General features: G+C 46.0%; 1 protein-coding gene and 1 pseudogene across 1 annotated transcript; both read left to right on the top strand.

Moving 5' to 3' along the window:
* The first annotated feature begins 4,421 nt into the window (after positions 1 to 4,421).
* Positions 4,422 to 5,502, top strand: LOC120049497 (prostaglandin D2 receptor 2-like). The gene has a single exon (XM_038995759.1). It carries the CDS (start codon positions 4,444 to 4,446, stop codon positions 5,500 to 5,502), a length of 1,059 nt encoding a protein of 352 aa, XP_038851687.1. The 5' UTR covers positions 4,422 to 4,443.
* Positions 5,503 to 23,604: 18,102 nt separating this feature from the next.
* Positions 23,605 to 24,647, top strand: LOC120049496 (annotated as a pseudogene).
* Positions 24,648 to 24,882: the final 235 nt, after the last annotated feature.

The raw sequence follows: 24,882 nt of genomic DNA, 5'->3' as shown, positions 1-24,882 counted from the left end.
GACGCACTTTAGAGAATGCCTCTAACCTCTGTTTTACCACTTCTGTTTAGCTTAGCATGAAACCAGGGTTCTACAACCACTAGCAACACCCATATGCAGTAGGATTCTTACTAGGCTCCTATTAGCCTGGTCTCAGATCTGTTTGTGCTCTTGCGTGCTCCATTGCTGTCATTGTCAAGCCAAACTTGACAATGACTGCCAGTCAGTTGGCATGATAGTATAAAGAGGCTTGGACTCAGGCTCCTATCAATCAAAAAAAAATATTTCTCACAGCCAATGATCAAGACTATCATTTGAGATGTCATTTGAAATTACATGTTTTATGCCGCCGTGGCTCAGCAACAAAAACAACTAAAAATAAAAGCGTGTACTGTATGACAGAGTGATAGACTGTTTCGTCAACATGAAAGAGACGGCATTGGTGTTTCTCTACAAGTAGGGTGAGTCAACATGTTTTTGTACTTGCATGAACGCGGCACGTAGAACAGCTTCTATCCCCAGGCCACAAGACAACAAAATAGCTAACAGAATGGCTACACGGACAATCTCAGCTGACCTTTGTATTTTATGCACACGCGACACTGACACTCCAACACACACAAAACACGCACACACATTTATACTGACTCTACACACATGCACATATAATCATCATATAAGCTGCTGCTACTCTGTTTATCATATATCCTGATGCTTACTCGCCTTACCACTATAGATATCTACCTCTATCATTCCAGTGTCCCTGCACAATGTAAATATGGTATTGGAACTGACCCTGTATATAGCTTCTTATTTTCTTGTGTTCTTCTTATTTTAATATCTTGTGTTTTTTTTTGTTCTATCTTATGTTATTTTTAGTGCTACACTGATTTTGATTACTGGATTGTTGGGTTTGGAGCTTTGCTGAAAGGCATTTAAAGTTTCCACACCAATCATTGCGACCAACGAAGCCAGCAGAAAAACACGATTATTGCAGTAGTGTCTTGCTGTGGTCTTCAGCAATCTCTTCATCAACATTTCCAAGAAAGTGTCTATTTGTGTGTGTGTGTGAGAGAGAGAGAGCGAGAGAGAGAAAAAACAGAGATTGAATGCATCAAAAGATTCATAGAGCGTATCAAAACGAAAAGATTTTTTTCAATCTGTCAAAAGCTTATCTTCCCCTTGTTCAACTGACTAGTAGGTGTGAATGTAGGTGCGTCAGTGCGTTTGAATACACACCCATCATAACTACACTCATCACAACCAGCGCAACAAGTCTCACAACGTGAACTCAGCACAAGAAACACTGTTGCATCTCACAGCGGAGACAAAAAATCTCAGGTAACGTGTGCTTTTATTTGTAATCCATTCATTTTAAATGTTTAATTCAAATGTACTGAAAACAATATTAAACGCAACATGTAAAGTGTTTTATCATCCCTGATGGTGAGCATTTCTCCGTTGCCAAGTTAATCCATCCACCTGACAGGTGTGGTATATCAAGAAGCTTATACTGGGGACAATAAAAGGCCACTCTAAAATGTGCAGTTTTGTCACACAACACAATGCCACAGATGTCTCAAGCTTTGAGGGAACGTGAAATTGGCATGCACATCGTCCTTAGCAGGGTCTTGACCTGACTGCAGTTCGACGTCGTAACCAAATTCAGTGGGCAAATGCTCGCCTTCGATGGCCACTGGCATGATGGAGAAGTGTAATCTTCATGGATGAATCCCGGTTTCAACTGTACCGGGAAGATGGCAGAAAGTATTTATGGCATCGTGTGGGCGAGCGGTTTGTTGATGTCAACATTGTGAACAGAGTAGTGCCCCATGGTGGCGGTGGGGTTATGGTATGGCCAGGCATAAGCTACAGACAATAAACATAATTTCATTTTATCGATGGCAATTTGAATGCACAGAGATACTGTGAGATGGCCATTCATCCACCACTACTACCTCATGTTTTAGCGTGATAATGCACGACCCCATGTCGCAAGTTCTTCCATGGCCTGCATACTCACCCATTGAGTACGTTTGGGATGCTCTGGATCAACGTGTAGGACAGCGTGTTCCAGTTCCCGCCAATATCCATCAACTTCGCACAGCCATTGAAGAGGAGTGGGACAACATACCACAGGCCACAATTAACAGCCTGATCAACTCTATGTGAAGTAGATGTGTCACGCTGCATGAGGCAAATGGTGGTCACACCAGATACTGACTGGTTTCCTGACTTCGCCCTTTTACCCTTTTAAAGGTATCTGTGACCAACAGATGGATATCTATTCCCAGTCATGTGAAATCTATAGATTAGGACCTAATTCATGTATTTCAATTGACTGGTTTCCTTATATGAACTGTAACTCAGTAAAATCTTATAAAATGTTACATGTTGCATATACAGTGGGGCAAAAAAGTATTTAGTCAGCCACCAATTGTGCAAGTTCTCCCACTTAACAAGATGAGAGAGGCCTGGAATTTTCATCATAGGTACACTTCAACTATGACAGACAAAATGAGAAATAAAAATCCAGAAAATCACATTGTAGGATTTTTAATGAATTTATTTGCAAATTATGGTGGAAAATAAGTATTTGGTCAATAACAAAAGTTTATCTCAATACTTTGTTATATACCCTTTGTTGGCAATGACAGAGGTCAAACGTTTTCTGTAAGTCTTCACAAGGTTTTCACACACTGTTGCTGGTATTTTGGCCCATTCCTCCATGCAGATCTCCTCTAGAGCAGTGATGTTTTGGGGCTGTTGCTGGGCAACACGGACTTTCAACTCCCTCCAAAGATTTTCTATGGGGTTGAGATCTGGAGACTGGCTAGGCCACTCCAGGACCTTGAAATGCTTCTTACGAAGCCACTCCTTCATTGCCCGGGCGGTGTGTTTGGGAACATTGTCATGCTGAAAGACCCAGCCACGTTTCATCTTCAATGCCCTTCCTTTACACGGATCAGTCGTCCTGGTCCCTTTGCAGAAAAACAGCCCCAAAGCATGATGTTTCCACCCCCATGCTTCACAGTAGGTATGGTGTTCTTTGGATGCAACTCAGCATTCTTTGTCCTCCAAACACGACGAGTTGAGTTTTTACCAAAAAGTTCTATTTTGGTTTCATCTGACCATATGACATTCTCCCAATCTTCTTCTGGATCATCCAAATGCTCTCTAGCAAACTTCAGACGGGCCTGGACATGTACTGGCTTAAGCAGGGGGACACGTCTGGCACTGCAGGATTTGAGTCCCTGGCGGCGTAGTGTGTTACTGATGGTAGGCTTTGTTACTTTGGTCCCAGCTCTCTGCAGGTCATTCACTAGGTCCCCCCGTGTGGTTCTGGGATTTTTGCTCACCGTTCTTGTGATCCTTTTGACCCCACGGGGTGAGATCTTGCGTGGAGCCCCAGATCAAGGGAGATTATCAGTGGTCTTGTATGTCTTCCATTTCCTAATAATTGCTCCCACAGTTGATTTCTTCAAACCAAGCTGCTTACCTATTGCAGATTCAGTCTTCCCAGCCTGGTGGAGGTCTACAATTTTGTTTCTGATGTCCTTTGACAGCTCTTTGGTCTTGGCCATAGTGGAGTTTGGAGTGTGACTGTTTGAGGTTGTGGACAGGTGTCTTTTATACTGATAACAAGTTCAAACAGGTGCCATTAATACAGGTAACGAGTGGAGGACAGAGGAGCCTCTTAAAGAAGAAGTTACAGGTCTGTGAGAGCCAGAAATCTTGCTTGTTTGTAGGTTACCAAATACTTATTTTCCACCATAATTTGCAAATAAATTCATTAAAAATCCTACAATGTGATTTTCTGGATTTTTATTCCTCATTTTGTCTGTCATAGTTGAAGTGTACCTATGATGAAAATTACAGGCCTCTCTCATCTTTTTAAGTGGGAGAACTTGCACAATTGGTGGCTGACTAAATACTTTTTTGTCCCACTGTATATTTATATTCAGTGTAGCTGAATTCCAGAATAAAGACTCATTTTTGGATCTGGATCTTAAGTGTATTTAACTTGAAATGTAGGCTTACACAAAAGCTCTCAATTTGATATTAAAGATTTGGAAAAGGTCTACTATAGACTACATTTTCATCAACACATGAAAGGTAGAATGTGATTTTGTGCGATGGCTTTCACCTTCACAGGCAAAGCCAGCCTACAAAGTGTTTACAATGAGAACAGAGGATGTGGAGAGATGGAGAGATAAACCACTTCTCTCTTTCTTATTAGTTTGAGATGGCAGGGAAATGTTTTCAAGCTAACTTTTTGTACAGAAACCACAATGACTAATAATGTGTTCAACAGTTGCACAACAGTATCACCTGCCAAGTTCGTGATCATCATTACTACTAACAACATTACAATCCTGAATGCCTCTTTGTGTTTTCTTTGCAATGTTGGCCACAGGAATTCCGAGCCAAAGTGGACAAAGTGTCAGAACCAGAATCTGAAAGATGACCACTTCCAGCAGCCCTGTCTACTGCCCTCTCATCCAGGCCATGGTGAACGTAAGCGTGCCATCCAACTCCTCGGCCAGGGTGGGGGCTTTGAGCCTGGTTATGGTGTGTCTCCACGGCCTGGTCTCCTCCTTCGCTATCCTGGAGAACCTCCTCATCCTGGGGGTGGTGGGCTTCCGTATCCGCCGCACAGTCATCAGTGTTTGGATCCTCAACCTGGCTGCCTCGGACCTCCTTTCCACAGCCTCCCTCCCCTTCTTCACCATCTTCCTGGCCCGTGGAGGCACCTGGACCCTAGGTACCACCTTCTGCAAGCTCCACTCCTCCGTCTTCTTCCTCAACATGTTCGTCAGCGCCTTCCTGCTGGCAGCCATCTCCCTGGACCGCTGTCTGGTGGTGCTGAAGCCCGTCTGGGCCCAGAACCGGAGGAATGTACGCCTGGTCGGAAGAGTGTGTGGGGTCATCTGGGCCATGGCAATACTCTGTACGCTACCGTACTATCTGTTCCGGGATACTATTCGCCGACATGACGGGCGGGTCATGTGTTACTATAACTTCGTCCAGTACTTCCTTGTTAGGGAGTTTGACCTAAGAGAGCTGTGTGAGGCTCGCCAGGATGCCCTGGCCTTCTCTAAGCTCCTCCTGGCCTTCATACTCCCCCTGGTGGTCATTGTGGGGAGCTACGTGTTGGTTAACATTGGTATCACGCGGCGTGGCCTCAGAAGGCGCTCTTTCCGCTTTGTGCGGCTAGTGGTAGCGGTGGTAGTGAGTTTTGTGGTCTGCTGGGCTCCGTACCACATCTTCAGCGTACTGGAGGCTGTAGCCCATTACCAACCCTCCCTCCGGGGCCTCGTGTCCCACTGCCTGCCCCCCGCCGCCAGTCTAGCCTTCCTCAACAGTGTGCTAAACCCCATCCTCTATGTGTTCAGCTGCCCGGATTTGTGTGGTAAGATCAGACAGTCTCTGGGAGCGGTGCTTGAGAGCGTGCTGGCGGAAGACCTAGGGGAGTTCTCACGGCGACGCAGCACCCAACACTCCTCTATCGGTGCTTTATAGCTGCTGCTGAGGGGGATGAGGTCCCACAACAACGCCCCCAGCCTGAGAGGAGAAGACTCCAGGGCGGAGGAGGAGCTGGAGCCGGAGTAGGAGAAGCCACACCCTGCTGACTGAGAAGTCTGTCAAATTTGGTTCTGGTCTAGGTTCTGCAACTGTGGGATACATAATGATCGATTGATATGTCATGTAATTTTGAATCAGTATCATGTACAACATACACCCAGAAGTACTGAGGGACATATTTTTTGTGTTTTTGCAACGCTTCTCATAGCGTGTTTAATCTACTGATATGTAGATCAATGTGAACTGTAAAGTATAGGCTCAGCTGTACGCTAGTATGGTTTTATATTTGCTTGCAGATTTTTTTTACGGTACTCATTCCGAATAGGCTAAATACATCTGGTATATTTCCGATGGTCTTGTCGTACAGCCTTGACAGACAATCATGAACATGAAAATTATCATCAAAACTGCATGACGGTCACTCGATTTCAGCTCTACCAGTGAACTGAGAATGCACTGGCATCCCGTTACTCAAACCTCTGCTCTGAAGCTGGACAACCTTTTACTGTACTGATTAAGAGAGAACAGCTGCGAGGAATGGTTTGATTCTGTACATGTGTGTTGGTATATTTTTCAGCAGCTGAGGATGGTATACTTTTTTAAAGATATATCTGTGATGAATAAATCATGTATTTCAATCGACGTCATTTACTGCGATAAGCAAATGAAAGTATAAAAATCATGACAAGCAAACAGTCAAGACATTATTATTATAGTGCATTCATATGACAGTAGTAACTGAGGCAGCTATTGCAGTGCATCAACAGGTAGAGAGGACGGGCACAGCAGAAAAGTGAAGTAGATGGAACGCTATTTCCAATTTCAGCCAGCAACATCCATGCTCTCGCCACTGGGTGGCACAATTGCTGCTTTTTTTTCCATCACTAATGCTCAGCAGTCAAACCAGTGGAGTCAGTTCCTTGAGCAAGTCCAACAAAACACAGTAATAGACTGTCTGTATGTCCAGTCTCGCTACACAATGTGTCCTCCTGCTGAATTCAAACTCATCAAGGAACAGGAAACAAGAAACAAAATACAGATTATCCAGGTTATTTCTTCATTCAAAAACAGTTTGTCCAATCCAGTGTTTTTACACATTGTCACTCGGATCAGGATTCCCTCTGAGACTGAGTCTGACCTGTTTGGGAGCTGTGTGCCCCCGTCCCAGACAGGGCGTTAGGGACCTGCGGAGCTCCAGACGGGCGTTGTGACACAGGAAGATGTAGAACAGAGGGTCCAGCAGAGTGTTGAGGCTGGTCAGACCGTAGCACAGCCGGTAGCACAGGAAAATGGACCGTTCCAACTCGCAGGGGTTGTCTATGAGGAGGAGGGAGACAAAACGGTACCCCCCAACCAGATGGTAGGGTCCGAAGACGACAATGAAGATGACGGTGATGACGACAAGGATGCCAGTGATTTTGTGACGGTCCTGGTTGGAGACGGAGGGCGACTGTTGGAGGGTCACCCCAATGCGGGCGGAAGTGTAACTGAAGAAAGTGAGAAAAATACAAAGGTCAAGGGTCATGTGCGTATCAGATAAATATGTTAGATGTGACTATTTGACAAGACTCTTCTGATAGCCATACATACTTTTCCATGCAAGAAAATGTTATTATGGTGGTGTTTCTAGTATCTATAGTTACTACATGTATATAAAAGCATCTTAATGTTGGGTGTCTAATATCAACAAATATAGACAAATTGTTATTGAAAAACATTAAAGGGACATACATTTTGAGGAGTACAGGCAACATCCCTTCTTTTCCTCATGAAATCATACATTCAGACAGCCAATCATTCCTCATACTCAGTTTCCCACTCACCCCAGTATACCACAGGGCAGCAGGAACCCCAAGATAACTGTAGCAATCTTAAAGTGGGCATATCTGAGGCTGACTGGGTACTGCTCCAGACACAGCAGCCTCTCTGCGTCGAACACTGATGGAAGCAACCCGCCTAAACAGAACAGGAAGGTCAGCGTCCAGACCGCCACTCCAGACACTGCCGCCACCCGCACCGTCCGCACGCCACGACTACTCAACGGGTGTACTATCGCCAGGCAACGGTCCAATGCTATCAAACAGAGGAACACCACGCTAGCGTAGACGTTGACGTAGAAGACGTAGCCCACAAACTCGCAGGCGGGGCGGCCGTAGGGCCAGCGGTGAGCCCCCTGGAGGTAGAGGATCCATAGGGGGAGGGTGAGCAGCTGGAGGAGGTCAGAAAGCAGCAGGTTGAGGATGTAGACCAGCTGGCAGCCACCCCCACTGGAGCGGCCCAGTTGGTACAGTCCCCAGAGGGACAGCAGGTTGCAAGGGAGACCCAGTGAGAAGGCCAGGCTGTAGATGTAGGTGAGACCAAGTGTGTCAGTGTTCAGGGGGAGGTTGCAGCTGTCACTGTTGTTGGACATGGTCTCTGACAGTCTCTGGGTGAGGGCCGGAACCCTCAAAGTCCTTCTACAAGAAACCAGGTGCTACAGTATACAGGTGCTTATATCACCCTCTGATACAGAGCTATATTCCCAGAGAGAGACGGTGGTGTGAGAGTCTCTGCATTTTACATCCATTAAATTCATTCACAAATGCAATGGTAGAAAAGGTGAAAATAGATGTGTTTGACCGAGGAAGTTGTCTCTAATCGAAGTCATCCATAAATTCATATGCTTGTGATCTGTCCATATTGTTTCTATTAGCTCCCAGAGTCAGGTGTCCAGCACCAATATCTTGCTCTGCTTAGGATCTATTGATTGGGTGTCTCTAGTCCTTGTGGAAAACCTGAGGAGAATGATGATGAAGATGATAAAAGGATCATTTTACAACATTCAATCAGAACATTACGCATGCATGTACAATACAACCATGTCAACAGGTGCAATGGTGCATGGTATTCAAAGGAAAACGCACTCAACTAAAGCATGAAAAAGAGATTTAGCACAAGGAAACATTTTGAGAGTCTTTTCACTCACCTCTCCCATACCGTTCCACAGAACCCCTTCTTCCCCATCTGCTTGGTGATCTGTGCAGCACAAAGTGTCTGCGTCCTCTGAGGGAACACAGCGTCTTAACCCCAGGGCCTTGTCTGTTCTCTGATCGTTTCCCTAGACAGGAAGCCCACTTCTCCAGGCTTTAACAGCAACATCCTGAGAACACAGGAGAACGCCTTTCTCCTCCTGAACAAAAACACTCACTCCTCTCCTCCCTCTTCCCTCGTTCTCTGACCGTTAGAGGAGGAGAAAGTGAGTGAGAAGGAGAGGGGTGTTATGAGTGTAGGAAAGGAAATTAAGAAATTAGGTCTATGGGGACCAAGGGTGGTCATTTGGGTGATGTGTCATTGGGTAGTTCTCAGGCCCCCTTTGTCCTTACTAATAAAGGTGTAACTGTCACGTTCCTGACCTGTTTCCTGTTGTTTGGTATGTGTTTATTGGTCAGGGCGTGAGTTTTGGGTGGGCAGTCTATGTTTTCTGTTTCTATGTTGGTTTTGGGTTGCCTGGTATGGCTCTCAATTAGAGGCAGGTGTTTGACGTTTCCTCTGATTGAGAGTCATATTAAGGTAGGTTGTTCTCACTGTTTGGTTGTGGGTGATTGTCGTCCGTGTCTGTGTCTACGCACCACACGGGACTGTAGCGTTTGTTCGTTCGTTTGTTATAGTCTGTACCTGTTCCTACGTGCTTCGTGTTATATGTAAGTTCTATTGGTTTAGGTCAGTCTACATTCGTTTTTGTTATTTTGTAATCCTTTCAAGTGTTTGTTTTCGTGTTTCGTCGTTTGCTTTAATAAATAATTATGTATTCACAACCCGCTGCGCCTTGGTCTACTCTCTCACCGAAAGACGACCGTTACAGTAACTGAAATCAGTAATCTGATGAACTGTTATGGATTCTCTTCTTCTAACAATCTGTGAGTTTGTTGTTGGTTGGAGAAACAACTGAGATCTTTTGTTTAGATTCTATAACATAGTTCCCTTTTGTCTTCTCTAAAACAATGCATTCCTCAGAGGTGTGTGTGTGCATGAGGTGTATTTCCGTGTCAGAGATAACATGCCACAGAGGCTCTGTGATGAGAGGATCAGCCTCTGCATCGGAAGAGGTGGAAGTGATTGACAGGCTGAGATAAGAGCTTAACAAAGAGACCAATATAAACTCAACACAACATTCAACGCTAGTCTATGGACCAAAGAGGCAGTGTAATCTCAACATTCAACACAAGTTAATGGACTCCTTTCAGATGACAGTCATCTTTACTAAAACATTCTCTTATAGCCTTTAGGTGGAAAAGAAAATGTAGTTTTAAAATATATATATATACAGTACCAGTCAAAGGTTTGGACACACCTACTCATTCCAGGGGTTTTCTTTACTTTCACTAATTTCTACAATGTAGAATAATAGTGAAGATATCAAAACAACACATATGGAATCATGTAGTAACCAAACAAATCAAAATATATTTGAGATTCTTCAAAGTAGCCACCCTTTGCTTTGATGGGTAGAGCGTACGGCCCAATACATCACTGGGGCCAAGCTTCCTGCCATCCAGTACCTATATACTAGGCTGTGTCAGAGGAAGGCCCATAAAATTGTCAAAGACTCCAGTCACCCAAGTTATAGACTATTCTCTCTGCAACCACATGGCAAGCGGTACCGGAGCGCCAAGTCTAGGACCAAAAGGCTCCTTAACAGCTTCTACCCCCAAGCCATTAGACTGCTGAACAATTCATAAAAATCGCACAGGAAAAAAGCCACCGACTGCACAATTGAAATTGTTTGAGGAGAATGGGAGTGTGAGACAATGGTGGCTAGGCTGTATTTTTAACACATGATATCAATGTAATCTTTCTCATCTTGTATTTTCCTTCAAATACTGTATGTCACCAGACTGAAATCCAATAGGTGCTGACAGTTCCAAGATACCATCTTCCCTAAGGGCAGTTTGAATAGAAAGAGCTTTTCATACGTTTTTATTGAATCATGTACAGTGGATATCATTAATATTCAACCCCCTTGGATTTCTTAAAATGTTATTGTGTTACAAAGTAGGATTACAATTGGCTTAATTTCTTTTTTTTGTCAACGATCTATACTCAATACTCTATAATGTAACATTTTAAAGATGAATGAAAAATAAAACACTAATACAATATATTTGAAAAGTATTCAGACTCCTTGACTTTTTCCCACATTTTGTTACATTACCGCCTTATTCTAAAATGGATTGAAAAACAATTATCATCAATCTACACACAATACCCCATAATTACAAAGCGAAAACAGGTTTTTAGAAACAGAAATACCTTATTTACATAAGTATTCAGACCCTTTGCTATGAGAAATTGAGCTCAGGTACATTTTGTTTCCATTGATCATCCTTGAGATGTTTCTACAACTTGATTGGAGTCCACCTGTGGTAAATTCACTTGATTGGACATGATTTGGAAAGGCACACACCTGACTATATAAGGTCCCACAGTTGACGGTGCATGTCAGAGAAAAAAATCAAGCCATGATGTCTAAGGAATTGGGGAAGGGTTCCAAAACATTTCTGTAGCATTGAAGATCCCCAAGAACACAGTGGCATCCATCATTCTTGAATGGAAGAAGGTAGGAACCACAAAGACTCTTCCTAGAGCTGGCCACCCTTCCAAACTGACCAATCTGGGGAGAAGGGCCTTGGTCAGGGAGGTGACCAAGAACCCGATGGTCACTCTGACAGAGCTCCAGAGTTCCTCAGTGGAGATGGGAGAACCTTCCAGAAGAACACCTATCTCTGCAGCACTCCACCAATCAGGCCTTTATGGTAGAGTGGCCAGACCGAAGCCACTCCTCAGTAAAAGTTACGACAGCCCGCTTGGAGTTTTCCAAAAGGCACCTAAAGGACTCTCAGACCGTGAGAAATAAGATTCCCTGGTCTGATGAAACCAAGACTGAACTCTTTGGCTTGAATGCCAAGCATTACGTCTGGAGGAAACCTGGCATCAGCGGCAGGGACTGGGAGACTAGTCAGTAACGAGGGAAGGATGAACGGAGTAAAGTACAGAGAGATCCTTTATGAAAACCTGTGCAGTGGGTCTGAAGGGGTCTGAATACTTTCCGAATGCACTGTGTATCTTGATTAGATATTGACCCCCCCTTTGGCAGCTATTACAGCTGTGAGTCTTCTTGGGTAATTCTCTAAAGCTTTACACACCTGGATTGTGCAATATTTGGCCATTATTCTTTTCAAAATTATTCAAACTCTGTCAAGGTGTTGGGGATCATGGCTAGACAGCAATGTTCAAGTCTTGCCATAGGTTTTCAAGCAGATTTAAGTCAAAACTGTAATTTGGCTCCTCAGAAACATGCACTGTCTTCTTGGTAAGCAACTCCAGTGTAGATTTGGCTTTGTGTTGTACATTGTCCTGCTGAAAGGTGAATTCCTCTCCCAGTGTCCGGTGTAAAGCAGACTGAAGCAGTTTTTCCTCTAGGATTTGCATGTGCTTAGCACCATCCACCAAAAAGTGTATTACTTTGCCATATTTTTTTGCAGTATTACTTTAGTGCCTTGTTGCAAACAAGACGCATGTTTTGGAATATTTTGTATATTTGTATTCTTCTTGTCACTCTGTCATTTAGGTAATTATTGTGGAGTCACTTCCAATGTTCACTCTAAACTGTGTGCCGGCGCGCAGTAGCCCACGGAGAGAAGTACTAAGTTGAACTTCACTCAACCTTCTATAGTTTTCCCTGTTAGTTAACACTATCAACGTTTCCCTTTACTGTGGCAATGGTGATCGAATCAAGGCAATATTAGCCACTTTCAATGCAACATGTCGAAACAAAACAAACTATGAAATAAATGTTGTAGACAGGATGCATCAGAGTAGGATTCTATTGCACATGGCTCAGCCCATACTCTACACAGACAGGTGTGGCATAATCAATCAAAGCTGCAGTAGGCCTATATGCAAATAGACCATTGCCGTATATGGATCTGTGCCATTTACTTTGAACTGGACTGTGTTTACAGCAGTGGTCATGAGTAGATGCACTTGTTTTGAGATTAAAGCAAGAGCTGAATGTAGCCACCGGTCTACATTTCCTTCATATCCTTTGCTAGTTAGTGAGTTATTAGCCCAGTTCTAGATCATTTGTAGTCAGCAATAGGGGAGTGATTGGTTCCTACAAGAGCACATAACGTGTACATTTCTAGACATCTTTGAAAAGTGAGTCAGGTAAAGAGCTTTCTTTTGGCCTTAAAAGGGCAGTGTTTTATTTTGAGAGGTTTGAATAAGCTAAATAGCCAATAGGCAGAGGGTAGCATAATTTGTCAGATTCTCTATAATAATGGTATTGTCACATTCCTGACCTGTTTTCTTTTGTTTTGTATGTGTTTAGTTGGTCAGGGCGTGAGTTGGGGTGGGTAGTCTATGTTATGTGTTTTCTATGTTGGGTTAATGGTTTGCCTGGTATGGTTCTCAATTAGAGGCAGGTGTTTGACGTTTCCTCTGATTGAGAACCATATTAAGGTAGGTTGTTCTCACTGTTTGTTTGTGGGTGATTGTTCCTGTGTCTGTGTATACCACATGGGACTGTTTCGTTTGTTCGTTCGTTTTAGGTAGTCTGTTCCTGTTCGTGCGTTCTTCGTCTATATGTAAGTTCGTTTGTTTCAGGTCTGTTGCCTTCGTTTATTGTTTTGTAGTTTGTTCTAGTGTTCATTAGTGTTTCGTCTTTCATTTAATAAATCAGTATGTATTCATCACCCGCTGCGCCTTGGTCCGTTCATTCACCACAAGACGAACGTTACAGAATCACCCACCAACAAGGGATCAAGCAGCGGTGTAACGGGAGAGAGCAACAGCGCACGAAGGAGGAATGGACATGGGAGGATGTTTTGGACGGTAAGGGTTGCTACACATGGGAGGAGATCCTGGCTGGAAAGGATCGCCTCCCATGGGAACAGCTGGAGGCAGCTCGGAGAGCAGAGGCAACCGGAGAGAGGAACCGGTGTTATGAGGGGACGCGACTAGCACGGAAGCCTGTGAGTCAAGGCCAAAAATGTCTTGGGGGGGGGGGGGGGCTAAAGGGGAGTGTGGCGAAGTCAGGTAGGAGACCTGCGCCAACTTCCCGGGCTTACTGTGGAGAGCGGGAGTACGGCAGACACCGTGTTATGTGGAAGAGCGCACGGTGTCTCCTGTACGTGTGCATAGCCCGGTGCGGGTTATTCCACCTCCCAGCACTGGGCGGGCTAGATTGAGCATTGAGCCAAGTGCCATGAAGCCGGGTTAACATATCTGGCCTCCAGTACGTCTCCTCGGGCCGGTGTACATGGCACCAGCCTTACGTATGGTGTCCCCGGTTCGCCAACACAGCCCAGTGCGGGTTATTCCACCTCCCCGCACTGGACGGGCTACGGGGAGCATTCAACCAGGTAAGGTTGGGCAGGCTCGGTGCTCAAGGGAGCCAGTACGCCTGCACGGTCCGGTATATCCGCCGCCACTTTCCCGCCCCAGCCCAGTACCACCAGTGCCTACACCACGCACCAGGCTTCTAGTGCGTCTCCAGAGCCCTGTTCCTCCTCCACGCACTCTCCCTGTGGTGCGTGTCTCCAGCCCAGTGCCTCCAGTTCCGGCACCACGCACCAAGCCTCCTGTGCGTCTCCAGAGCCCTGTACGCACTGTTCCTTCTCCCCGCACTCGCCCTGAGGTGCGTGCCCTCAGTCCGGTACCACCAGTTCCGGCACCACGCACCAGGCCTATAGTGCGCTTTGAGAAACCAGTGTGCCCTGTTCCTGCTCCCCGCACTAGCCTTGAGGTGCGTGTCTCCAGTCCGGTACCACCAGTTCCGGCACCACGCACCAGGCCTACTGTGCGCCTCAGCAGGTCAGAGTCGGCCGTCTGTCCAACGCCGCCTGCACTGCTCGTCTGCCCAGCGCCGTCTGAGCCATCCGTCTGTCCAGCGCCGTCTGAGCCATCCGTCTGTCCAGCGCCTTCTGAGCCATCCGTCTGCCACGAGCCATTAGAGCCGCCCGTCTGTCCCGAGCCATTAGAGCCGTCCGTCAGTCAGGAGCCGCTAGAGCCGTCCGTCAGTCAGGAGCCGCCAGAGCCGCCAGCCAGTCAGGAGCCGCCAGAGCCGCCAGCCAGTCAGGAGCCGCCAGAGCCGCCAGCCAGTCAGGAGCCGCCAGAGCCGCCAGCCAGTCAGGAGCCGCCAGCCAGTCAGGAGCCGCCAGAGCCGCCAGCCAGTCAGGAGCCGCCAGCCAGTCAGGAGCCGCCAGAGCCGCCAGCCAGTCAGGAGCCGCCAGCCAGTCAGGAGCTGCCAGAGCCGCCAGCCAGTCAGGAGCTGCCAGAGCTGCCCTACAGTCATGAGCTGCCCTACAGTCATGAGCTGCCCTCCAGTCATGAGCTGCCCTACAGTCATGAGCTGCCCTACAGTCATGAGCTGCCCTACAGTCATGAGCTGCCCTACAGTCCGGAGCTGCCCTACAGTCCGGAGCTGCCCTACAGTCCGGAGCTGCCCTACAGTCCGGAGCTGCCCTACAGTCCGGAGCTGCCACTAGTCCAGAGTTGTCCCTCTGTCCTGAGCTACCTCTTTGTCCTGAGCTACCTCTCTGTCCTGAGCTACCTCTCTGTCCTGAGTTGTCTCCTCTATTTAGGAGGGGCGTTGGTGAAGGTTCCTGGACCATGGTCGGGGGCGAGGGTCGCCACTCAAGGGACGCTGAGGAGGGGGACAAAGACAGTGGTGGAGTGGTGTCCTCGTCCACCGCCGGAGCCGCCACCGCGGACAGATGCCCACCCAGACCCTCCCCTTGAGTTTTAGGGGTGCGCCCGGAGTTCGCACCTTGAGGGGGGGGTTCTGTCACGTTCCTGACCTGTTTTCTGTTGTTTTGTATGTGTTTAGTTGGTCAGGGCGTGAGTTGGGGTGGGTAGTCTATGTTATGTGTTTTCTATGTTGGGTTAATGGTTTGCCTGGTATGGTTCTCAATTAGAGGCAGGTGTTTGACGTTTCCTCTGATTGAGAACCATATTAAGGTAGGTTGTTCTCACTGTTTGTTTGTGGGTGATTGTTCCTGTGTCTGTGTATACCACATGGGACTGTTTCGTTTGTTCGTTCGTTTTAGGTAGTCTGTTCCTGTTCGTGCGTTCTTCGTCTATATGTAAGTTCGTTTGTTTCAGGTCTGTTGCCTTCGTTTATTGTTTTGTAGTTTGTTCTAGTGTTCATTAGTGTTTCGTCTTTCATTTAATAAATCAGTATGTATTCATCACCCGCTGCGCCTTGGTCCGTTCATTCACCACAAGACGAACGTTACAGGTATGGAAATAATAATAAGTGGTTTCTTGCATCAAACAACACAACAACATTTTCAGTCACCTCCTTGTCTGAAGGACAAGTGGATAAACAGGTTATTAATGTCAAGCCCTGCATGTTTTCTTTAAAAGTCTCATGGAATGTAGGCCTACATTGAACACCACACATTGGCTGCTACTGTAGGCTGAATCATAGAACAGCTATTTCCATGTCATGTGATGCATTTTCTCCATTGTTTTTGATCGTAGGCCACTCTGGTAGGCCTACATTATGATCAAATACCCACAGAAGCCTACTTGGCCACTGTTACAACTGTTACTTAAAGCGGGGACAGCCTCAGTGTTCACAGTAAACACGCGCTGGAAGTTGCACAGAATCTTCACAAAGTTGAAGTTGAAGACCTGAAATTTGCTCAGTGCGGAAAACAAAGAGGGAACATCGGTTACTACCCACTGGGGACAAACTAGTTGTTTCAACGTAATTTGTCAACGTATTGTGACGTGGAATCTACGTGGTAAATACATTGGATTTGAAAAAAGTCATACCGTTGTTTTGAGAGTGAAATGTCAACCACAGGATTATGTCATCATGGTAACCAATTTTCAACATTGAAAAAACCTTGTAAAAAAGATGTAGAATTTGTACCTTAGAAACAACGTTATATCCACTATCAGAAAAAATAACTATAGGCTGGCCACCACCTCCTACTGGAGAGTTGATCTATCTACAGCAACCCTTTGGTCTCCCATACAGGTTTTTAACTAAGACCAGCTTTGATATTTGTAACTACTATTGCCAATGTGCAATTGTGAGAGTGAGTGTTGAGAGTTCTCCATTTAAAAACGATATAGATTTACTGTTGCTATTGAAGTCATTCCAAAGCGTAGGTTTAACAGAGCAAATTAAATGCGACAATACTTTATCACTCATATCAATGATACTATTGGTTGCGTTGCCAACCAAACACAATTCAGTATTACTTTTGAAATACAGTAAATAGCCTAAAGTTAAGGTTATCTTACAAACAAATGTAACATACAACCTCAAAATGAGTAACACAACCAAGGACACATTTTGAGGTTACTGTAACTATACATTTCTTCTTATGTTATTATACACTGCTCAAAAAAATAAAGGGAACACTTAAACAACACAATGTAACTCCAAGTCAATCACACTTCTGTGAAATCAAACTGTCCACTTAGGAAGCAACACTGATTGACAATAAATTTCACATGCTGTTGTGCAAATGGAATAGACAAATGGTGGAAATTATAGGCAATTAGCCAGACACCCCCAATAAAGGAGTGATTCTGCAGGTGGTGACCACAGACCACTTCTCAGTTCCTATGCTTCCTGGCTGATGTTTTGGTCACTTTTGAATGCTGGCGGTGCTCTCACTCTAGTGGTAGCACGAGACGGAGTCTACAACCCACACAAGTGGCTCAGGTAGTGCAGCTCATCCAGGATGGCACATCAATGCGAGCTGTGGCAAGAAGGTTTGCTGTGTCTGTCAGCGTAGTGTCCAGAGCATGGAGGCGCTACCAGGAGACAGGCCAGTACATCAGGAGACGTGGAAGAGGCCGTAGGAGGGCAACAACCCAGCAGCAGGACCGCTACCTCCGCTTTTGAGCAGGAGGAGCACTGCCAGAGCCCTGCAAAATGACCTCCAGCAGGCCACAAATGTGCATACATACATTAATTTGATGTATTAAATGAACAAAATATCTAACATTGTATTCCCATTTGAACTTTGCTGTGCTTTCAAATAGTTGCAAGCGCTGTGATAGAAATTTGAGTGACAACTAAACCTAAAATCTGACATTGTTTTTCCATTGCAATTTGGATGCGCTTTTAGATGCTTGAAACTGTTGGTTGTCTTTTTGAGTGGGTGAAAATAGGTTGAAATCTCATTGATCAACGTCTCAACCAAATATTACCCAATTATCCATGTTGAAATGACCTGGTCTGTGCCCAGTTGTTACAATTTTGTTGATCACAGCCATTGAACTCCTAAGCAGTTTCCTTCCTGTCCTGTAGCTCAGTTTAGAAGGATGACCGTATCTTTGATGTGTCTGGGTGGTTTCATTCATCCTTCACAGTATAATTATTTTCTTGACCATGCTTAAAGAGATATTCAATGTCTGATTTGTTATTGTTACCCATCTACCAATCACTGCCCTTCTAGGTCCAAAAGGCTTCTTAACAGCTTCTACCGCCAAGCCATAAGACTCCTGAACAGCTCATCAAAGGGATACCCAGACCCCTCTTTTACGCTGCTGCTACACTCTGTTTATTATTTATGACTGGTCACTTTAACTCTACCTACATGTACATATTACCTCAATTACCTCGACTAACCGGTGGCCCCCACACATTGACTCTGTACCGGTACCCCATGTATATAGCCTCGCTATTGTTATTTCAATGCTGCTGTTTAATTATTTGTTACCTTTATTTTTTTACGGAAACCCTCTTAAGGATCTGCCCCTTTTGTTCAGTTTTCGCCTAAAATGACATACCCTTGATACCATAACCTTGATACCATTTGAAAGGAAACACTTTGAAGTTTGTGGAAATGTGAAATGAATCTAGGAGAATATAACACATTAGATCTAGTAAAAGGTAATATAAAGAAGAAAAACATGCGTTTAAAAACAAATAATTTGTACCATCATCTTTGAAATGCAAGCGAAAGGCCATAATGTATTATTCCAGCCCAGGTGCAATTTAGATTTTGGCCACTAGATGGCAGCAGTGTATGGGTAAAGTTTTGGACTGATCCAATGAACCATTGTATAGCTGTTCAAAATATTGTATCAAGACTGCCCAAATGTGCCTAATAGTTTTATTAATACATTTTCAAGTTCATAATTGTGCACTCTCTTCAAACAATAGCATGGTATTCTTTCACAGTAATAGCTACTGTAAATGGGACAGTGCAGTTAGATTAACAATAATAAAAGTTTTCTGCCCATCTCAGATATGACTATGTCCTGGGAAATGTTCATGTTACTTACAACCTCACATTAGCCTACGTTAGCTTAACCGGGGGGGGGGGGGGGGGGGGGGGGGGGGGGGGGGGGGGGGGGGGGGCAATGATCCTGTAGAGGTTTTAACAGTTTTTTACTTGACAGTTTTTTTTCTTAAAACTTATTAAAGCATTGTTGGTTATTAAGGGCTTGTAAGTAAGCTTTTCACTGTAAGGTCTACCTACACCTGTTGTATTCGGCGCATGTGACAAATACAATTTGATTTGATTTATGAGTCTTTCTAAAATCTTCCTGGTCTTTGTCATTGAATCTGTGCTTGAAATTCAATGCTTGACTGAGGGACCTTACAGGTATGTATGGGGGAGAGGAAGGGGAAATCATTTTAAAAATCATATCAACTCTTATTATTTCACACAGAGTGAGTTCATGTTACATATTATGTGATTCGTTTAGACAAATTTTACTCCTGAATAAATTTAGGCTTGGCTAAACAAAGCGGCTGAATACTTATGCAATGACTATATTTTAATTAGCTTATAAAAGAGTTATTAATTAGAACATTTTTGTAAAATTCTCTTTTCCCTTTGATATTGTGGAGTATTTTCTGTAGATCAATGACAAAAACAAAATCACAATTCAATCTATTTCAATCCCACTTTGTAGAAACAAAAAATCCAAGGGATGTGAATAGTGTATCGACTTTACTTCCTTTTACTTCTATCGAAGTGGACCGTCAACAGGTTATATATTTACACTGTTAAAATATCTTAATCAAGTCCTTTCTCATTATGGTTTGTTTCAGCCATTTGTGTCATTGTTGACAGCAAATTGGCAATTGATAGTCATATGTACAAAATCTTAAATACACTCCATGACCAAAAGTATGTGGACACCTGCTTGTCGAACATCTCATTCCAAAATCATGGGCATTATTATGGAGTCGGTCCCCCCTTTGATGCTATAACAGTCTCCACTCTTCTGGGAAGGCTTTCCACTAGATGTTGGAACATTGCTGCAGGGACTTGCTTCCATTCAGCCACAAGAGCATTAGGGAGGTCTGGCACTGACGTTGGGCGATTAGGCCTGGCTCGCAGTCGGCGTTCCAATTCATCCCAAAGGTGTTCGATGGAGTTGAGGTCAGGGCTCTATGCAGGCCAGTCAAGTTCTTCCACACCGATCTCGACAAACCATTTCGGTATAGACCTCGCTTTGTGCACAGGGAAATTATCATGCTGAAACAGGAAAGGCTCTTCCCCAAACTGTTGCCACAAAGTTGGAAGCACAGAATCATCTCAAATGTAATTTTATGCTGCACCATTAAGATTTCCACTCACTGGAACTAAGGGCCTAGCCCGAACCATGAAAAACATATCTAGACCATTATTCCACCTCCACCAAACTTTACAGTTGGGCAGGTAGCATTCTCCTGGCAAACTCAGATTCATTCGTCGGACTGCCAGATGGTGAATCGTGATTCATCACTCCAGAGAACACGTTTCCACTGCTCCTGAGTCCAAAGGCAGTGAGCATTACACCACTCCAGCCAACGCTTGGCATTGCGCATGGTGATCTTAGGCTTGTGTGCGGCTGCTCGGCCATGCAAACCCATTTCCTGAAGCTCCTGACGAACAGTTCTTGTGCTGACATTGCTTACAGAGGCAGTTTGGAACTCGGTAGTGAGTGTTGCAAACGAGGACAGGCAATATTTACGCGCTTCAGCACTCTGCGATCCTGTTCTGTGAGCTTGTGTGGCCTACCACTTTGCACCCGTGTCGCCCCACGCACCTGCAGCCGCAGGGCGTTGTCAAACTGGTCGAAGAGGAGCGGCAGGCCCAGCACAGGTATCCAGTGGTAGATGGCCTCTTACAGGCCGCTGGTGCCTCCGTGAGCCACGAAGAAGCAGGTGTTAAGGTGGCTCAGGACATTGTTCTGGGGGAGCCAGTCCAGCAGCAGGGTGTTGTTCAACAGGAAAAAGGGTATTTCTCCCAGGAATCTCCACACCACCTTGTGAGGCAGCTGGGCGAAGGCTTGGGCCACTACCTCCTTAGGCAGGGCAGACACCAGCATTCCCAGAGACATGACCACCACCCCGTGCTCCCCAGAGCTCTGTATGCAGGCCTCCAAGCCCCCCACATAGACCACGTTGGGCATGGTGGGCCTCGGTAACTTAAAGACAAAGTCCACCCTCATCAGCCACTCGTCCGCCGAGCGCTGCATGGAGATCAGTTCAGCATCGGGGGGAAGTGATGTCGGAGGAGGTCGACATAGAGAGGCAGGATGACCAGGCACTCCTGGAAGAGTATGACCAGGTACCGCAGGAAGTTCTCTGTCCTCTGCAGGAAGTCCATTGTGTCACTGAACAGTGGGGACATAGGACGGCGGTGTGGGGGCGACGGTCATGTGGGCCTCACCAGCGTTGAGCCAGTGGATGTTATAAACCATGGGCAGGCCCAGGTATTGGGCCAGGAGCACCCCAGCAGGGAAGGCAGGATCGGTAAGCATCAGGTCGAATCTAGACCCCCTCAGTTTGGCGACAAGGACCAAGTCATCCAAGATGGCAGAGATCATGTGGAGCGCCCCACCATGAAACATTATCAACATGGCCGCCATGTCCTTCTGCTACTCCAGGAGGCGGCGGACAGGTAACACCCTGCAGAGTTACAGAGAGCACTGGATCAGGATGGTGTAGAAGTCGGGACCGAGGTCCCCCCCATCCGGAGGAGGAGCAGGGTTCAGGGTCACTGAGGTGTAGAAAGGGGACTCCTGGGGAATGTACCAGCTCATGGCGGAGCGCAGCACGGTGAGTGGGGTGGAGCTCTTGGAGGATGACCTCCATGTTGAGCCATTGGCTGCCATCCTCGGGGAAGACTAGGATGTCTAAGGAACAACACCCACGTCTAAGAATAGCAAGATGTCTAAGGTATTGCATACACAAATACCATTTTCATACTGCTGAGCCAAGCTGTACTGGCTTGGTTATATATTTACATTTTAGTCATTTTGCAGACACTCTTATCGAGAGCGACTTACAGGAGCAATTAGGGTTAAGTGCCTTGCTCAAGGGCACATCGACAGGTTTTAGCACCTAGTCGGCTCGGGCATAGCCGCTGCAGCACCCCCTGAAAAATATTAAAAATAAAATGTTTTAACAATTTTTTTCACTAAAGTTATGCACGGGGCCTTTACTAGTCCTGTCATAGCGGACTACGTTGCGCACAGCAAGACCTCATAGCAGGCCTTTTGCACAAAGACACTTCAGCCAGGGACAGAAGAGTGATACGTTACCTACAGCATCCGAAATCTATGTGCAATCACTCTAATTACTTTGTTCTACCCAACATGAGATAGGTGAAACTTTCCAGTCTTTCCCAAACATCTGCTACTCTATATTCAAATCAACTGAACCTCAGTCAATGCAAATATAACAATGCGACACTAGCTTGCACTCTGCAAAGAACAGAGCTTATGTATGTTTGGTGATATGTATGTGTGGTGATTGATGAAATTATCGTTCCTCCTGTTAGTCTACCTTTACAAATCTATATATGCTATAGCCTTCCATGTCACGTTTTAGCATCCAATGGGCCTTAGGCCCCTTATTATTCCAGTACCCTGCCTCTCTACCAAACCAATAGGTTACAATAGCCCCTCTGTAGGGATTTCCACCTTAATCGCCTTAACTGTGTTGTTACCATGACAATGTTATTAAGGTTAATTCAACTAAAGTTCACAATGGTACGCAATGAAGTTGGGCTGAGACAGTACCTCAGTTGCTTTTATACATATTGTAGAGTTTAACCCAGAAGTACTATAGCAATCTACAGGTAACTGCCAAAATAAAAGGAAACCCTTGAGTAAATAAGGGATACAAAGTATATTGAAAGCAGGTGCTTCTACACAGGTGTGGTTCCTGAGTTAAGTTAGAAATTAACATCCCATCATGCTTAGGGTCATGTATAAAATGCTTGGCAGGCCATTATTTTTTGGCTACCTAAGCCAAATAGGATGGCAATGCACCCATCCACAAGGTACGAGTGGTCACTGACTGGTTTGATGAACATGAAAATGATGTAAACCAAATGCCACGGCCGTCTCAGTCACCTGATCTCAACCCAATTGAAGACTTAAGGGGATTCTGGAGCGGAGCCTTAAACAGCGTTTTCCACCACCATCAACAAAACACCAAGTTATGAAATTTTGCATCGAAGAATGTTGTTTGAGTTCCAGACACTTGTAGAATCTTTGCGAAGGTGCGTTGAAGCTGTCCTGGCTCGTGGTGGCCCAACACCCTATTAAGACACCTCCAATCCATCCATTCAAATATATTTTTTTTATGTTCAATTTACATCCCTTTGACCAGCACTGTATGAGCTCAACGCTTAAGATGTTCACTGTACCCTGCATTTACATCTGCAACCCTGTGCATGTGACTAATAAACACTCTAAATCTAAACCTTGGTGTTTCCTTTATTTTGGAAGTTACCTTTAAATTACATTAGCTCACACCAGAGCTGGCTCTGGATTACACTAATTTTGTATTTGTTTTGTGGGTTTGCACCTCCTTTATCAATTCCATATCTGTTGTATGATTCTCCTAGCCTGGTGGAGCCATTCTAAAATTGTCACGCCCTGACCATAGAGAGCCCTTGGTTGGTCCCTGCCACCCTTCCTGCGCTCCTTCCGCAAGCAGTACAGGATCACTTCCACGCAGCCAGCGGCCCACGAGATCTGAGCCAGAGCGGCCGCCACCATGTTTGGTGATCGGTGTTCATGGCTTTGCTCCGGGACGCCCGGTTTGACCTGGTGCTGACCGACCCTGGTCTGCCCATAGGGGTCCTTCTGGCCAATGTGCTCGGTCTGCCTCTGGTCTTCAACCTGCGCTGGATTGCTTGAGAGGGCCACTTCACCTTCGCCCTTTCTCCGCGTCGGGCCCAGAGCTCTCCAACCACATGGACTTCCTTTAGAGAACCAGGAATGGGTTGCATTATGTCTATGTGTAGTGGAGCAATATTTATTAATTAACCTTGTGTATACAAGCCTCATCCAAAGTCACTTCCCCCCCTGGTGACCTAGACTCCATGCAGCGCTCGGCGGACGTGTGGCTGATGAGGGTGGACTTTTGTCTTTGAGTTCCCGTGCCCAACGTGGTCTATGTGGGGGGCTTCCAATGCTGTCCGGCTTGGCCGCTCCCTGATGACATGGAGGCCTTCATGCAGAGCTCTGGGAAGCACGGGGTGGTGGTCATGTCTCTGGGAATAATAGTGTCTGACCTGCCTAAGGAGGTAGTGGCCAAAGTCTTCACCCAGCTGCCCCATAAGGTGGTGTTGAGGTTCCTGGGAGAACAACCCTTTTCCCTGGGGAACAACACCCTGTTGCGGCACTGGCTCCCCCAGAACGACCTCCGGGGCCACCCGAAGACCCGCGCCTTCGTGGCTCAAGGAGGCACCAAAGGCCTGTATGAGGCCATCTACCACGGGGTCCCTGTGCTGGCCCTGCTGCTCCTCTTCGACCAGTTTGACAACGTCCTGCGGCTGCATGTGCGCGAGGCAGTGCGGGTGCTTGAGGCTGCCACTCTTACCACAGAGGACTTCCTGGAGGCCCTAAGGGACGTGCTGGAGAATCCCTTCTACCGCCACAGCATGCAGCTCTGCCGTATACACCGCGACACACCCATCCCCGCTCACCAGTGGCAACTAATAAATTGAGTACGTGATGAGGAATGGTGGACCGAGGTCTACAGCCTGCCCTGGTACTCCTACCACAGGCTGGACGTGGCGGCGCTGCTCCTGGCCCTCAGCGGGGTCTCTTTCTAGGCCTCAGTCTCTGTCTGCAGCAGGCTGTGCTGCAGGTGCTTCTGGGGGAAGATCAGGCTGGGGTGAGAGACGTGGACATGTGCTACTTCTTTCCCAGATGATGAAATACGCCGTAGATTTTGATTGTCTAACAATGTAATGTCTTGTAAGACTTCTATATTGCCTTAAAGGGCAACTGCACCCACTGAGTTGGACTCATTCATTGGCTTGTTCCTCAAAAAATGCTGGCAGCCAT

This window comes from Salvelinus namaycush, chromosome 6 (genome assembly GCF_016432855.1).
Source record: "Salvelinus namaycush isolate Seneca chromosome 6, SaNama_1.0, whole genome shotgun sequence".
Taxonomy (NCBI): domain Eukaryota; kingdom Metazoa; phylum Chordata; class Actinopteri; order Salmoniformes; family Salmonidae; genus Salvelinus; species Salvelinus namaycush.
This window is presented reverse-complemented; position numbering and strand designations above follow the sequence as displayed.

Bases quoted from the DNA above. Each gene is read 5' to 3' on its own strand.
- LOC120049497 (XM_038995759.1), top strand. From the start codon at position 4,444: ATGACCACTTCCAGCAGCCCTGTCTACTGCCCTCTCATCCAGGCCATG.